This window comes from Dendroctonus ponderosae, unplaced genomic scaffold, assembly GCF_020466585.1.
Source record: "Dendroctonus ponderosae isolate FM_Combo_2020 unplaced genomic scaffold, Dpon_F_20191213v2 Dpon_F_20191213_266, whole genome shotgun sequence".
NCBI lineage: Eukaryota > Metazoa > Arthropoda > Insecta > Coleoptera > Curculionidae > Dendroctonus > Dendroctonus ponderosae.
In genome coordinates, this window is record NW_026018474.1 from 12645 (window position 1) to 26720 (window position 14076).

Below are 14076 nucleotides of genomic sequence, written 5' to 3' on the forward strand. Positions count from 1 at the left end.
TATATCTAAACCAAAAAATTATATTCCAATTGTATTGCGTAGTCCGTAATCCGGATTTGTTAATATTCGGTAATTCTGATCAGGAGTTTTTAGCTCTTCTCATTATTCGATTTAAAGGAAAACTCCGAGAATTCGATCTCAGTGCATCCTTCCGAAGGCCATAAACCATGGAATTCTAGAATTATTGACCGGCTAGGAATCAAGTCAAATCGAACATTAATTTAACTTATTCAAAATTACAGGCGCTGTAGGAGGCGTATTGGCAACGACAGATTAAAAAAATAAATGTTTACTTTTTTGAGAATGTTTTAAAAACACTTGTCGCCTAAAATTTCATAATTTTTTTAATAAATTACATTTTGAATATTTAACTTAATTATACTTTACTCGCAGTATGCGTTTGCGATCGACGGCATTTAGATTCAAAAAGTTTTTATGCCCCCCTGCGCCATCCGAAATCATCTAAAGAAATCTGTTCTTCTTTTCACCGTTTTTACGTTGGTAGTAGCAGCGCTTCTGACAACAATTGACACCCAAACAAACATAACCTTAAACATTTTCAAGTATTTCGGCTTGTAGAGCTTGCTCGTGGTTTTTGTGCTGTTTTTTAATATTTGCCTTGCAAAAAGTTAAGTTTTCAGGTAAGTGTTACGTTAACAGATGTTATTTTGTAAGTTACCATTCCGGCAAATATGAACGTGTTTACTTTGTCGACGTTTTGAGTTGTTAACCAGAAACTATATGACGCTAAACTTTATTATACGAAATACTGTGTTTTAAAACAAATTTTCTTATCCACTTATTAATAAGTTGATAGATTCTTTGACCTGTTCTTTTGCCAATTTCTAAATAAAATGTTCATTCGTTTTTTGATACATTTTGAATAGCTTTTTCTTCATTTTCAGGCGTAATTTGCATTGGCCAATAATGGTTAAAGTTTAATATATTTTGGATAGCTTTTTCTTAATTTTCAGGCGTGATCTAGAATGCTTATATATTTGAAAATTTGCGAAATAATTAAACTCGAAATTGAAAATAGTTTCAACGATTTAACGTTCCGAATTGTTATTCATAATAGGCAATCAAGATACCTAAACTAGTGGAAAGAATAAAGTATTAATAATATTGGAAATACTAGCAAATAGAACTCTCTACGTGTTTGCATAACTAGCTTCTCGTTATAAATCAGATCGATTTCATAAATTACCAGCTTCAATTAATTTTGGGTGATACGCGTTAAAGTCGTGTTTCTACATTACTTTCGAATATACTAGAATTAATAGAGTATCTCAAATAATTATAAGCACACATTGTCTAAATAGTAAACAAATTATTCATTGGTTCTTTGATATTTATAGAATATTAATATAATGTTTTTTTAAACCTGCGTTTACACTTTTTAAATCTAGAATTTTTTTACCTCTTTACACACAAAGAATGTCGTTTATACACTATCAAATCCAGATCAAGGCCAGATATCATCAGGGCGATTATTATGTTACATCCACGCGCATTTTTGAAAAGGGGTAAATCCCAAATTACTAACACATCATCGAAAACACTAGAAAATTAGCAGATATAAAGTACATATTGTGTATATAGGTCGTGATAAATAGTCAAGCTAGACTAAATCTCAAGGCTTTGTTTTTATTTTTATGGAAAGTAGAATATCAGTATTAAAACTATTTTATCAAGCCACCAATTCAACAGCAACAGGGGAGAAAGCTGTGCCTGGGTTTCGGAGAAACATGTAGGATTTTTACAAATCTTTCAGTGTTAGTTGAATATACAGGCTGTAAATCAAATCAGACGAGACAATAATTTTAAGTACAGGTTTTCTGAAGTTATTTAAATTTTTTGGAAATCAATCATTCAACTTTTTGGTTTATTAATTTTACGAGCTGAAAAAATCAAACAATTATTGGCATGTCCTTTTATCATACAGAAACAAACATAATAAGTAGGCATCTAGGTACCTATCACTATTTTCTTTGGATGCAAGAATGCCAGCTTAGACGAAATCAGCCAAAAATTTGTTGCTAAACAAATTATTTTTTTTGTTAAAACCGCAATTAAAAAAATTGCTGGGACTAGTTTTAAATATTTTGAAGATGTAGTGGATATGTGTGATTTTTGATTTATCAGCTGTAGTTAATTATATCGTTTTAGTAGTTTGAGACAGACTTACAATGTCGTTTTGATCTTTCTTATGCATTGCTTCAACTTACATCAAAAATATTTTTAACTAACACAAATATTAAATACGCATAACTATTTACCCAATGACTAGTACTTCTGCTTGCGCTCTGCAATGTATGTTCTCCTCTTTTATCAGTCTCGTTTTATACGCAATAGTTATTAGTAGAGTTTACATCTACCACAAAATTAATTGAAATGTTTAAACTGCTTCTCTACATCTGGTCATTTTTATTTTGAATTCCCCTTTTTTTCCTGTTATTCGCTGTTCTGAATTTATGCGTGGTTTCTTCATAACTTTATTTTTTAGATTTATTCCGTGCTGTTTTTTCTACTTTGATTTAGCACTGTCCTTTGCTTACTGCTTAGGCGGAAATGAAATTGTTGTGTAAAACTTTGATAGAAGTGTTGATTTAACATCGTTATTCATTCCCCGCGATCGTTAATTTGAGAATAAGCATAAGAGCATATCCCCTTTTTTCTATAAAATCCTCCATAATTTCTGGAACTGTCTCAAACTGAAAGCAGAATAGTTAATAATTTAAGCAAAGAAATGTCTGCGATTGCTGTTCTACCAGATAGCGAAGAGGTTCATCGATCATTGTTCATGCTGGATTGATTTCTAAGGGTGGTTTCCAATCGGAAAATGTGAGTTTGCTGATCATTCTCTCTCCGTCTACTGTTAGAATTTCCTTGGGTGTCGCTTTTAGATGTAGAGACTTTTTTCTTTAGGGGGCAGCAGACTCGAATGTCAATTTGTTCCTCACTCTAAGAGTCTGAGCTTCTAATGTTACGGAAGAATATCAAATATAGACTAGTTTGGATTAAAGGCCAAACAAATTATAATCAACAAGCCCAACCAGACAAACGACAACCTATGATGACAGTATTGTTTTAATTTCATTAAATAGTCTTTTCAAAACTAACTTTTCTTAGCAATTCAATTATAATGTAAAATACATTCTAAATCCTGCAGATACTCTCGAATACATAAGTAGTGCAGTGCTAAATTCACTTACGCTTTTATACATATTAAATTCATATTTGCAGGTGTTACTTAATCTAACAATCGGATACGGACGATTTATCAGGGTATGACTATGTTCCCAATAAATCAGGCTAATAACCCATATTTTACAAGCAAATGAAATGACCAAATATCTTGTAATGCGAATAATGTTTTGCATTTGTGAAGTAAAGTGCCTTCGTCTTTTTGAAACTGAACTGGAACGAATGAAACTTCATTTGAAATGAAACTATTGATATGCTTAGGAAAAAGTAATTAACCTACTTTTGTCATTCCAGCGTATCTTACTTGAAAACTTATACCGAAAAAATGGACGCAGATTTATACGATGAATTTGGTAATTATGTAGGCCCAGAATTAGATAGTGATGATGAGGAAGAAGAAGAACGTGAGCAACCAGATGAGGATGAACAACCGGAATATGATGTAAGAAACACACATCTGCGTTACGCTAGTCCATATTTTCAAGTTAAATTCGATTTCAATGCCCATCCTTTGAGCACCATTGTTAATGTACTATTTTTCACTAGGATGAACGCATGGAAGATGAACCACAGCCAATGGCAATTGTGCTTCATGAGGATAAGCAATATTATCCTTCATCATTGCAAGTGTATGGGCCAGATGTTGAAACTATAGTACAGGAAGAGGACGCTCAACCGTTAGATGTCCCTCTAATAGAGCCCGTTAAGAAGAAAAAGTTTCAATTGAAAGAACAAGATTTGCCGGAAACCACGTACAGTATGGAGTAAGTAACGAGATAACACAGTGATAAATACTGACAGTGTTCAATTTGGTTTTAGGTTTCTGGCTGACATGATGGATAACACGTCGCTGATTCGTAATGTAGCTTTGGTAGGTCACTTACACCATGGCAAAACCACTTTTGTTGATTGTCTCATTAGGCAAACTCATCCTACTTATCAAGATAATGAAGAGAAAAATCTGCGATACACGGACCTTCTTTTTACTGAACAAGAACGTGGATGCTCAATCAAGTCTGTCCCTGTAACATTACTTTTGCAAGATATTAAAAATAAGAGCTACCTGATGAATATTTTTGACACTCCTGGTAGGTGGAGTTAATATTATTCAATAAAGGTCTGATTTAATTTCAATTTTATATATATTTAGGTCATGTGAACTTTTCTGATGAAGTAACAGCGGCCATGCGTCTCTGTGACGGTATTGTGCTTTTTATTGATGCCGCGGAGGGTGTGATGTTGAACACAGAACGTTTATTAAAGCATGCCGTACAAGAACAAATGCAAATTACGGTGTGCATTAACAAAATTGACAGACTAATGCTTGAACTGAAATTACCCCCTCAAGATGCTTATTATAAACTGAGGCATATTGTTGAAGAAATCAATGGCTTACTGACGTAAGTGCACTTGTAAGTGATTTTTTTAAAATTCGTTATCAAATTATAATTTACAGGCTGTACTCCGATGACGCGAATCCGCAAATTGTTTCACCAGTGTTAGGAAATGTATGTTTTGCTAGTTCCCAATACGGAGTATGTTTCACGTTGAAATCGTTTGCCAATATTTACAACTTGTATCATGGAGATGTCAATGTGGACGAGTTTTCCAAGAGGTTATGGGGAGATATTTACTTTAATCCCAAAAAGTAAGTCACATTGCTTATGGAATACCAATTTGAGTTAACTTCTGTAATGTTTGCAGTCGAAAATTTACGAAAAAAGCTCCCCATAATTCAGCGCAAAGGAGTTTTGTTGAATTTATATTAGAACCACTTTACAAAGTGTTCGCTCAGGTGGTAGGAGATGTTGATTCTACTTTACCAAAAGTACTGGAAGAACTTGGAATTAAACTCACCAAAAATGAAATGAAGTTGAATATTCGGCCGCTACTCAGGCTTGTTTGCAATAAGTTTCTAGGAGATTTTAATGGTAATTGTCATTGTGTCCAAGATGTTTTTATTTCAGTGGAAGTTTATTGCTTATATTTCTGCAGTTGTATTCCGAGTGGGTAAACAATGTTTATATTTCAATAGGGTTTGTGAATATGTGTGTTGAACATATCAAATCACCGCTGGACAATGCAAAAACTAAAATCGATTACATTTACACGGGCCCACATTCAAGCAAAGTATATGATGATATGATTCATTGCGACCAAGAGGGACTTTTAATGGTAAGTTTTGGAACAGGATTTGTAACAGGAAGTTCTATTTGTAAGGCGGCATGGTGATCAAAGATTATTTGTTATTGTTATATTGCTACAAAATTTCACTGAGTGATAATTGCAGAAATGTAAATTTTTAATTTCTGGTTATTCTATGTTTTATTCAGGTTCATAGCTCTAAAATGTACCCAACTGAAGACTGCACATTCTTTCAAGTTTTGGGTAGAGTAATGAGCGGTACTCTACATGCCGGTACTGATCTTCGAATATTAGGAGAAAACTACACCTTGCAGGACGAGGAAGATTCCAGAGTATTAACTATTGGCCGATTGTGGGTTTATGAGTCCAGGTATGTACTTATTCAATTCTTCAACGCATTAAAAACTTTATTTTACAGTCGTGGATATTCCCTTATTAATAAATATAGTTTTACCTCTCAGTTCAGTAAGTAATTATTTGTTAAATTTATGGTTTCTAGGTATAAAGTGGAACTTAATCGTGTACCTGCGGGTAATTGGGTACTTATCGAAGGAATAGATCAATCCATCGTCAAGACAGCTACCATTACTGATCTATCAATAAATGATGATTTATACATTTTTAGACCACTTAAGTTTAATACTCAGAGTATTATAAAAATTGCAGGTAAGCTCGTTACTAACTGTTTGAAACTGTGACACACTATTTGCCGTGAGACAATTATCATTTCCCAATTGCCCATTTTGCCACATGTTCACGTAAATACTGAAATATTTTCTTATATCATCATATATGTTTTAATATTTCTTACTTTCCTCGTCATTGTTTATCAATACGAGCATCTAAAGCTGCCTATTTGCACGAGTTGAGACGTTTAAGAGCATCTGCAGACTTTTATTTTCGTTCATTTAGAAAATATGCTTGTTTTACTTTTCACTTTTAGCTTTAAACCCACGATACGCGTTTTCTAGCCAAAGAAAAACGCTTGGTGAATTCAAAGCTTTTAAAGTTTTATATTTGCACGATTTGAGAATTTCAAGCTAGTTACAATGCTTTTATGCCGAAATACAATTTTTCGTAAAGTTAAAGATACTTCTGCTATACTTTTCTATCAAAAAAAATTAAATTTTTCACAAGTAAGTATTCTACGCAAAATGTTTCTGTTGGAATTAAGTTTTCCATAAATGTAAAGCTAGCTTTGCAATCATTTCCTGCTAAAATTGAATTCTTTGAGAAAAATAAAACAGGTTCCGCATTCATCATCATGATCATCATCATCAATTAGCCCCGTCGCGTGGGACATGGAACCTCATCTCTCGGCATCCACTCAAGGAGTTTCTTGATTCATCTGTCGTCAGTCGTCCTTGCAAGTGCAAGGTGTCCTGACCAATTCCATTTTAATGTTGTTATTTCCCGGAAGACATCCGCTACACCTGTTCTTCTTATTTCGATGTTCTGGATTCTATCTCTTAACCAAATACCCGAAATGGCTCTCCATAGCTCGTTGTGCCACTTCTAGTCATGTTTTTTTTCGTGCAAACACAATTTAAATACCTCCTTCAGGTTCCCAAAAGCTGCCCAATCTAGACCTATTCTTCTCTGAAACTCCACAGTTTGGTTATCTCGACCTACACGAATTTCATATCCAAGATATTTGTAGAATGATACTTGTTGTTGTTGTACCTTGTGCCCACTCAAGAAAATATTACCACTCATCACCAGATTTGTCATGTATTGTGTTTTTGAAGATCTGATCGTTAGTACGGCTTATCTAGATCCTGCAGCATCTGTGTAGCTTTGTCTATTCTATCCGAAATCAATACATCACTGCAAACCTAATGTGGGTCAAGTTTCTCCCTTTATATTAATTCCCAAGCCAATCCAATTTATCTCCTTCTCCATCATCATCATCATCATCCTCAATCAGCCCAGCTGTGTCCACTGCCTCCCGTAGTCCAAGCCAACGACCTCGATCTTCTGCTGCATTCATCCAACTCGGCTTTATTCTCTTCATGTTGTCGCTCCATCTTGTTGGTGGACGACCTCTGTTCCGAAAGGCCTCTTGTCGCGGTCTCCATTCCAGAATTTGCCTTGTCCCTCCCCCGTCCGTCATTCTCGCCACGTGTCCAGCCCAGTTCCACTTTAACGTTGTTATAAGTTCGATTGCATCGGTAATTCCAGACATTTGGAAAAGTCTGTTATTAGAGACTATGTCTCTCAATGATATGCCCAGCATTGCTCTCTCCATTGCTCTCTGTGCAACGCGAATTTTATTTATGGTTTTCTTTGTTAGTGTTAAAGTGTCTGCTCCGTACGTTAGCACAGGAAGCACACACTGGTTAAAAACCTTTCTCTTTAAACAAGTTAGAATGTCCGACTTTAAAATGTTGGTTGGCTTTCCAAAAGATGCCCAACTTAAGCCGATTCTTCGTGCCATCTCTTCCTCCTCATCAGATCCTCCTTCAGCATGTACTTCAGTAAATTTGTAAATCGTTTTGGTGACATGCGGTCACCCTGGCGAACTCCTCGTTCGATTTTGAACTTGCCTGTATCTTCATGCAGCCTAACATATGATGTTGCGGTTTCATAGATATTTTTATTTATAGCAGTGTATCGGTCGAATAGACAATGTCTATTCGGCAATCAGAAAGGGCTTGGAGCATTTTATGTTGGTCAGTAGTATCAAATGCTTTTTCGTAGTCAACAAAGATGGAGATGAGCGGTTTATTGTACTCTATGCAGTTCTCAATTAAGGTTTTCATCACCTGTAAGTGGTCATTCGGTCCGTATCCACGGCGGAAACCAGCTTGTTCTCGTGGTTGGCAGTTGTTGAGCTTGTTTGTAAGTCTTTTTGTTATTATTTTCGTGAATAGCTTATAAATGGACCGATCATTTTTTGGATCTGTAATGTCGCCCTTTTTGTAGTGCATTGTGCCACTGAGAAGGTGTTGTGCCTTCAAGAAGGCATACWTTAATCTTCTTTGATCGCCTCGATAACTATATTGTCATCTCCCGGAGATATGTAATTTTTCATCTCCAAAAGCGATTGGATATTTTGTCGATAGAAATTTCCGGGATATCCTCCGATCCAACATTCTGAATCTTAGGTACTTGCCCTGTATTTGCTAGTTCCGCCGTTTTTCTATAAAGYTCTGTGTAGAATGCTTCAGTAATTTTAAGARCTTCCGCTSTACCTGTCTGGACACTGCCGCTTCTATCAGCGACCCTACTTCTTTTGTACCTGACCCTACTTCTGTTCTTCCTGCCTTCCGTTAGGTTGCTCCGCAGCACTCTTAAGCTCCTATTTTCTTCAATTACCTGAGCAATGCATTTTTTTTATTGTAGTTTTGGACGTCTTGTCTGGCAGACTTCGAAATACCCTTGTTTAGTTACTGTCTAAATGCATCACAATTTCCCTCGTATCAATTCCCCACTTCTCTTCTCACCTTCATAAGATTCTTCGTGCTCTGGCTCAGTTTATCCTCTTTGTTTCTCGCTCTTACGTAATGGTTTCTCTCAGTTTCCTTTATAATATTATTAATTTTCAGACTTAGATCGTCGACATCTATTTCGTCGTTTCTCAGGTGTTCTAGGCGTCTGAGCCTTGTTGGTATTTTCTCTTGATATGCCGCCTTATTCTCTATCGATATCCATTTTTTGCCATCTTTGACACCATCTTTGCTCTTTCGTTCCGAACGTTTATTTTAACTTTTGCTCTAACCAGCATATGGTCGCTACCTGCCGCAAATTTGTTTAATACAGTGACGTCCTGAACGGTATGTTTTTCATCAGTGACAATAAAATCAATTTCGTTCCTCGTCGTACCATTTGGGCTTGACCAGGTTCATTTACGAAGTGAGCCTTTTTTAAACGACCTGGCGTGCAGTCTCTGTTGAAGGAGAAAGCTGAGAAACATATGCCCCCTACGATTTCTCTCTCCGAAATCAAATGTTTTCAGGGCAGTTTCTGCTTCATCAATCTTGGAGCCAAGCTTTGAGTTGAAGTCTCCCATGTGGATCATATACTGGGTTTTGTCTTGCTGCATAGCCCTAGATATCTTTGTATAGCATTTCCAACTCTTTGTCCTCGTGGTCGGTTGTGGTTGCATATACTTGTATGAGTTTTAGACTAGCTATTTGGTTATTAGAAGAAAATTAAATGAATCGTAAATTTGAAGGACAGCTCTGTATTGTTTGTCTGCCAAACCAAAAATTTCCGTAAATTTAGAGCAATCTGTGTAATGATTTTCTGTTAACATAAATAATTGAGAATTGATGCCTTTAGTATGCACGCCGAAAACATGCAACAACATATGAACATTTCGCGATTGGAAACAAATCGACTCAATTTTTAGCTGAAAACGCACTTTTCCGATTGTTGTTTCCGATATATGTTTAATACATCTAATGCCTATTAATTTAAAGCTGGTTCTACTATTTTATAATATTCCTTAGTCGAACCTGTAAATCCCTCCGAATTGCCAAAAATGTTGGACGGATTAAGAAAGGTAAATAAGTCCTATCCCTTATTAACCACGAGAGTTGAAGAATCTGGGGAACATGTCGTGTTGGGTACTGGTGAACTTTATTTGGACTGCGTTATGCACGACTTAAGAAAAATGTATTCCGAAATCGACATAAAAGGTAAGGCCAGCAAGAAACCATCCTAAAGGAATTATGATATCAACTTAAAAGTTAATCTTTATAGTGGCTGATCCAGTAGTAGCATTCTGCGAAACAGTTGTTGAAACGTCCAGTTTAAAGTGTTTTGCGGAAACACCAAATAAGAAAAATAAATTAACCATGATTGCGGAACCTCTAGAAAAGGGTCTGGCAGAGGACATTGAAAATGAGAGTGTCCAAATTGGCTGGAATAAAAAGAAGTTGGGAGAATTCTTCCAGACCAAATATGATTGGGATTTACTTGCTGCTCGAAGTATATGGGCGTTCGGACCAGACAACACCGGTAAGTATTAGTTATTTATACGTATAATGCCTAAATAAAATTGCGAGTCAAATGAATTTGTCTTGGAACCAAATATATTTGTTTACAGGTCCCAACATTCTGGTAGATGACACGCTTCCTTCCGAAGTAGATAAAGGCCTGCTGAGTTCAGTTAAGGATTCAATTGTTCAGGGTTTCCAATGGGGAACTCGAGAAGGGCCGTTGTGTGAAGAACCGATCAGAAACAGCAAATTTAAAATTCTCGATGCTGTCATAGCACAAGAGCCCCTTCATAGAGGTTGGTATTGCCATTCTTTCTGTTAGGCAAGTGTTACATTGAGCTGATTGGATTTCCAGGCGGTGGACAAATCATTCCTACAGCTAGAAGAGTGGTGTATTCAGCCTTCTTGATGGCCACGCCCCGCTTAATGGAACCGTACTTATTTGTTGAAGTACAGGCACCAGCTGATTGTGTATCGGCTGTATATACAGTCTTAGCAAAGAGGCGGTAAGTGTGTTACCGCTTAATAGCAGTTTTAAGAATAAGCTGAACAATGAAATATAATTTCCGTTCACTCCAAGTACATAAGCCTTAATCATTTTTAAAGCGAACCCGCATACAGTTGTTGACGAAAATAAATTCTTTCACAGTGGTCATGTGACTCAAGATGCTCCAGTGCCCGGATCCCCATTGTATACCATCAAAGCATTTATTCCGGCTATTGATAGTTTCGGATTTGAAACTGACTTGAGAACTCACACACAAGGACAGGCCTTTTGCCTCTCCGTGTTTCATCATTGGCAGGTAAGGATGTTCCGAATATTGTTGATTTTTGCCAGCTTTTCTTATGTTCGCAATGAAGCGGTTTATTTTTACGATACCTATCGAAATAATTTTTACTAATTATGGGAACAGTAATCTGAAGTTTTTATAAAGTTAAATATACAGTATATTGCACTGTTAACAAAACAGCTATCTCAATATCTGTATCGAATTTGCGCCATTCTGTATCTGAACTACCTTGACTCGCGGTTGATCGCAAATTACTCCTTTAATGTACTTTGTATATAAACGGTTTCGGTCGTGCGTTCCAGCTAGAGACCAGTTAAATCGCAGTCGAAACTACTTGTTTTGGGAAAATGGCTCGTTTTTTAGCACATGAGGAGGATCGATTTATGATTAAGAAAATGAAAGTTGTACAATTTTTACCGTCAAAGAAAATGGATGGAGAAAAATATGTGTATATGTGAAAAATAAATGGACATAACTCGAAAACTAGTCGTCTTCTAAACTGCGAAAAATTATGCTTATTTAAACCAATGAAATATTTATTTTAAACCAAAAGTTACTTTTACAAATTTTCATGTAAATTATATCATTTACCCGCTAGAAAAAAAAATTAATACTGAAAAATCGGGGTTTCGCCATTTTACGGTTACTTTGATGTTATGTGAAAAGTGTTAAATACAACAGTTTTATATTTTTTCATTATCTACAATCATTATCTACTACTTTTCTATTGAACGTTTTCTAGTAGTTCACGTTTCGCCGGAAATTCATAAAAACCGTTTTCAACCCCAAAACTGCATCCCCATTTCACGATTTCAAGTGCTTATGTTTTGAAAAGTATTTTTCCTTTAAGTTGAAACCTCAGCAATATTTTCCACCTAGTAATTGTTGTGTTATTTATTTTCGAATTTTTTGAGTCTCAAATTCGTTTTGGCACCAGCCTATTGCTCTCACTTAAAATGTAAAAATTTAGTCAATTTGTGTTTTGCTGTTCTAGATTGTTCCGGGTGATCCTTTGGACAAATCAATTATTATTCGTCCTCTAGAACCTCAACCAGCCACCCACTTGGCGCGAGAATTCATGATTAAGACTAGACGGCGAAAAGGTTTGAGTCAAGACGTCTCTATTAATAAGTTCTTTGATGATCCTATGTTGCTCGAATTAGCACGACAGGATGTGATGTTAAACTATCCACTCCTTTAAACGGTTTTGCAGTTTTAAATATAAGTAATTGAAAACAGTAATTTGAGTGATTTAAGTTTCAAAATCAAAGTAATTAAAAAAAATATGAATGGAAAAATTCCATCAAATAACACAAAAAGCATATTGTTTTACTTTCTATTATAAATATTTTTGTCCATTTCGCATTTTAAGATGAGAACGTACTATTTTAAATAAAAAAAAACTGAAAACGAAATATTTTTATTAACAACATTAGCGGATATCATATCGGCATATAATTTCTTCATGTTTGTCTAACTGTTTACAGAAATATCTGGCAACTTATTATAGTTCCTATACAATTAAACAACGGATAATTCTCATTTTGTGAACAAAACAGTAAACTAATAACCATTCAACCGGTAGTGAACAGAAATACATTTCGAGATTAACTAATACCGTTAACTTGTCTACAAACTAATGCAATGAGGATGACTAATTTAAGACAACCTAGCCAGTTTCTTGATATTATTGACTAGGTGAGCGTTATATTCCGAATGATTTATTGGGTCTGCTCTGAACGCTACGGTCTTAACACGCTGTTCATCCTAGATCCAATATTACTAATTAATTGGTGGACATAAACTCATGGTGAGTACTTACATTGTAAGTTTCCGTTTTCACTCTGCATCGTAAAATGCATTCCTTAAACATGCATTTTTCTAACGTGTCATTTAATCCGTCGGGATCAGTTTCTGCCTGTTGCCCAACTTCAAGTGCGGTTAGCCCCAAGATTTTCTCAGCTTCATCGTTGAATACTGTCATCCACTGGTTGGAGCTCCAATCGCAAACATTCATCTAAACATCACGTTTAAAATTTTTTTTACAATTTTACTAATATATATAAAAACACCAGACCTCATCAATGCACACTTACATTGCATAAGATTCTAAACTTAAAACTGTTGAAACTTTTGTTGCAACTTTGGCACGTATAAGTGCCGTTGCTGTTATCAATAACTTTCTTCTGACAATCTGGGCCGGGACAAGATTTGTATACCAATCGTTCACCCTTGATGAGAAGAATGGTACCTTTAACCTGATAGCTATCTGCTTTATCGGAATTCCGACCCAACTGTTGGCCTGAAACCTAATAAAGAAACTAAGTCAAACCTTGGCGACTAATTAAATTAATCAATATTTAATACTATTTTCTTCTGTTAAATTTTGTAAATCAGATTATGCATACAGGGTGATTCAAACTTGGAGCAATTTTTCTGGAGGTCTGGGCTGAGTAGAAAAGATATTTTGAAGAATTCTTCTTCGGGAATCGCAAGAAAAACTTTATCGGAAATTTGCAAACAGTGTATTGGATCGGACTATTGAGTACGCAAATACTGTAAATAGGAATAAATAACACAGCCACATAAACAAACATTTTTTTTATTTACCGAGACACTTAATCCTGCAGTATTTTGACCTGCTGAATCCAAATCCGCGGTCAGTCCGCAGGTTTGACTCTATCAGGTCAAGATCATCAGGTCATCAGTGTAGTTTTTAGGTTAAATTGAGAAAGGACCATTTCGGCGGAGAAAATCTATACATCTGTACGTTTTGTTCAAAACAGACGAAATTGACTGATTCGATTCAATACAGCTCTTTCGGTTATCGACTATGAACGCTCGATGAGTCCGAGATTCAAACTCAAACTCAAAATATACTTTATTGCCACGGAAAAATTCACAAATTTTATGGACAAAGCGAGTAAAAAAAACAAAACAAAATACTACAACATAAACTACGTACAGTACAGTCAACAATGGTAAAA

At 35.6% G+C, this 14076-nt stretch overlaps 1 protein-coding gene and 1 long non-coding RNA gene across 2 annotated transcripts; one reads left to right on the forward strand and one right to left on the reverse strand.

Moving 5' to 3' along the window:
- The first annotated feature begins 518 nt into the window (after positions 1 to 518).
- LOC125503716 (116 kDa U5 small nuclear ribonucleoprotein component-like) lies at positions 519 to 12504 on the forward strand. The gene is made up of 16 exons (XM_048664453.1): positions 519 to 641; positions 3502 to 3649; positions 3754 to 3971; positions 4027 to 4295; positions 4358 to 4607; positions 4664 to 4855; positions 4912 to 5138; positions 5243 to 5382; positions 5541 to 5722; positions 5852 to 6018; positions 9807 to 9995; positions 10060 to 10317; positions 10406 to 10594; positions 10654 to 10804; positions 10948 to 11101; positions 12084 to 12504. Exons 2-16 carry the CDS (start codon positions 3533 to 3535, stop codon positions 12288 to 12290), a joined length of 2910 nt encoding a protein of 969 aa, XP_048520410.1. The 5' UTR covers positions 519 to 641; positions 3502 to 3532; the 3' UTR covers positions 12291 to 12504.
- Positions 12494 to 13444, reverse strand: LOC125503717. The gene is made up of 3 exons (XR_007281027.1): positions 13186 to 13444; positions 12912 to 13106; positions 12494 to 12856 (listed from the first exon to the last, which is right to left on the reverse strand). It is a non-coding gene; the product is annotated as an uncharacterized LOC125503717 (long non-coding RNA).
- Positions 13445 to 14076: the final 632 nt, after the last annotated feature.

Excerpts from the sequence above, each read along its gene's own strand:
- LOC125503716 (XM_048664453.1), top strand. The coding sequence starts at position 3,533 with ATGGACGCAGATTTATACGATGAATTTGGTAATTATGTAGGCCCAGAA. Across the intron at positions 5,723-5,851 it reads TTGTGGGTTTATGAGTCCAG|GTATAAAGTGGAACTTAATC; the intron begins GTATGTACTTAT and ends TATGGTTTCTAG. Across the intron at positions 10,595-10,653 it reads ACAAGAGCCCCTTCATAGAG|GCGGTGGACAAATCATTCCT; the intron begins GTTGGTATTGCC and ends TTGGATTTCCAG.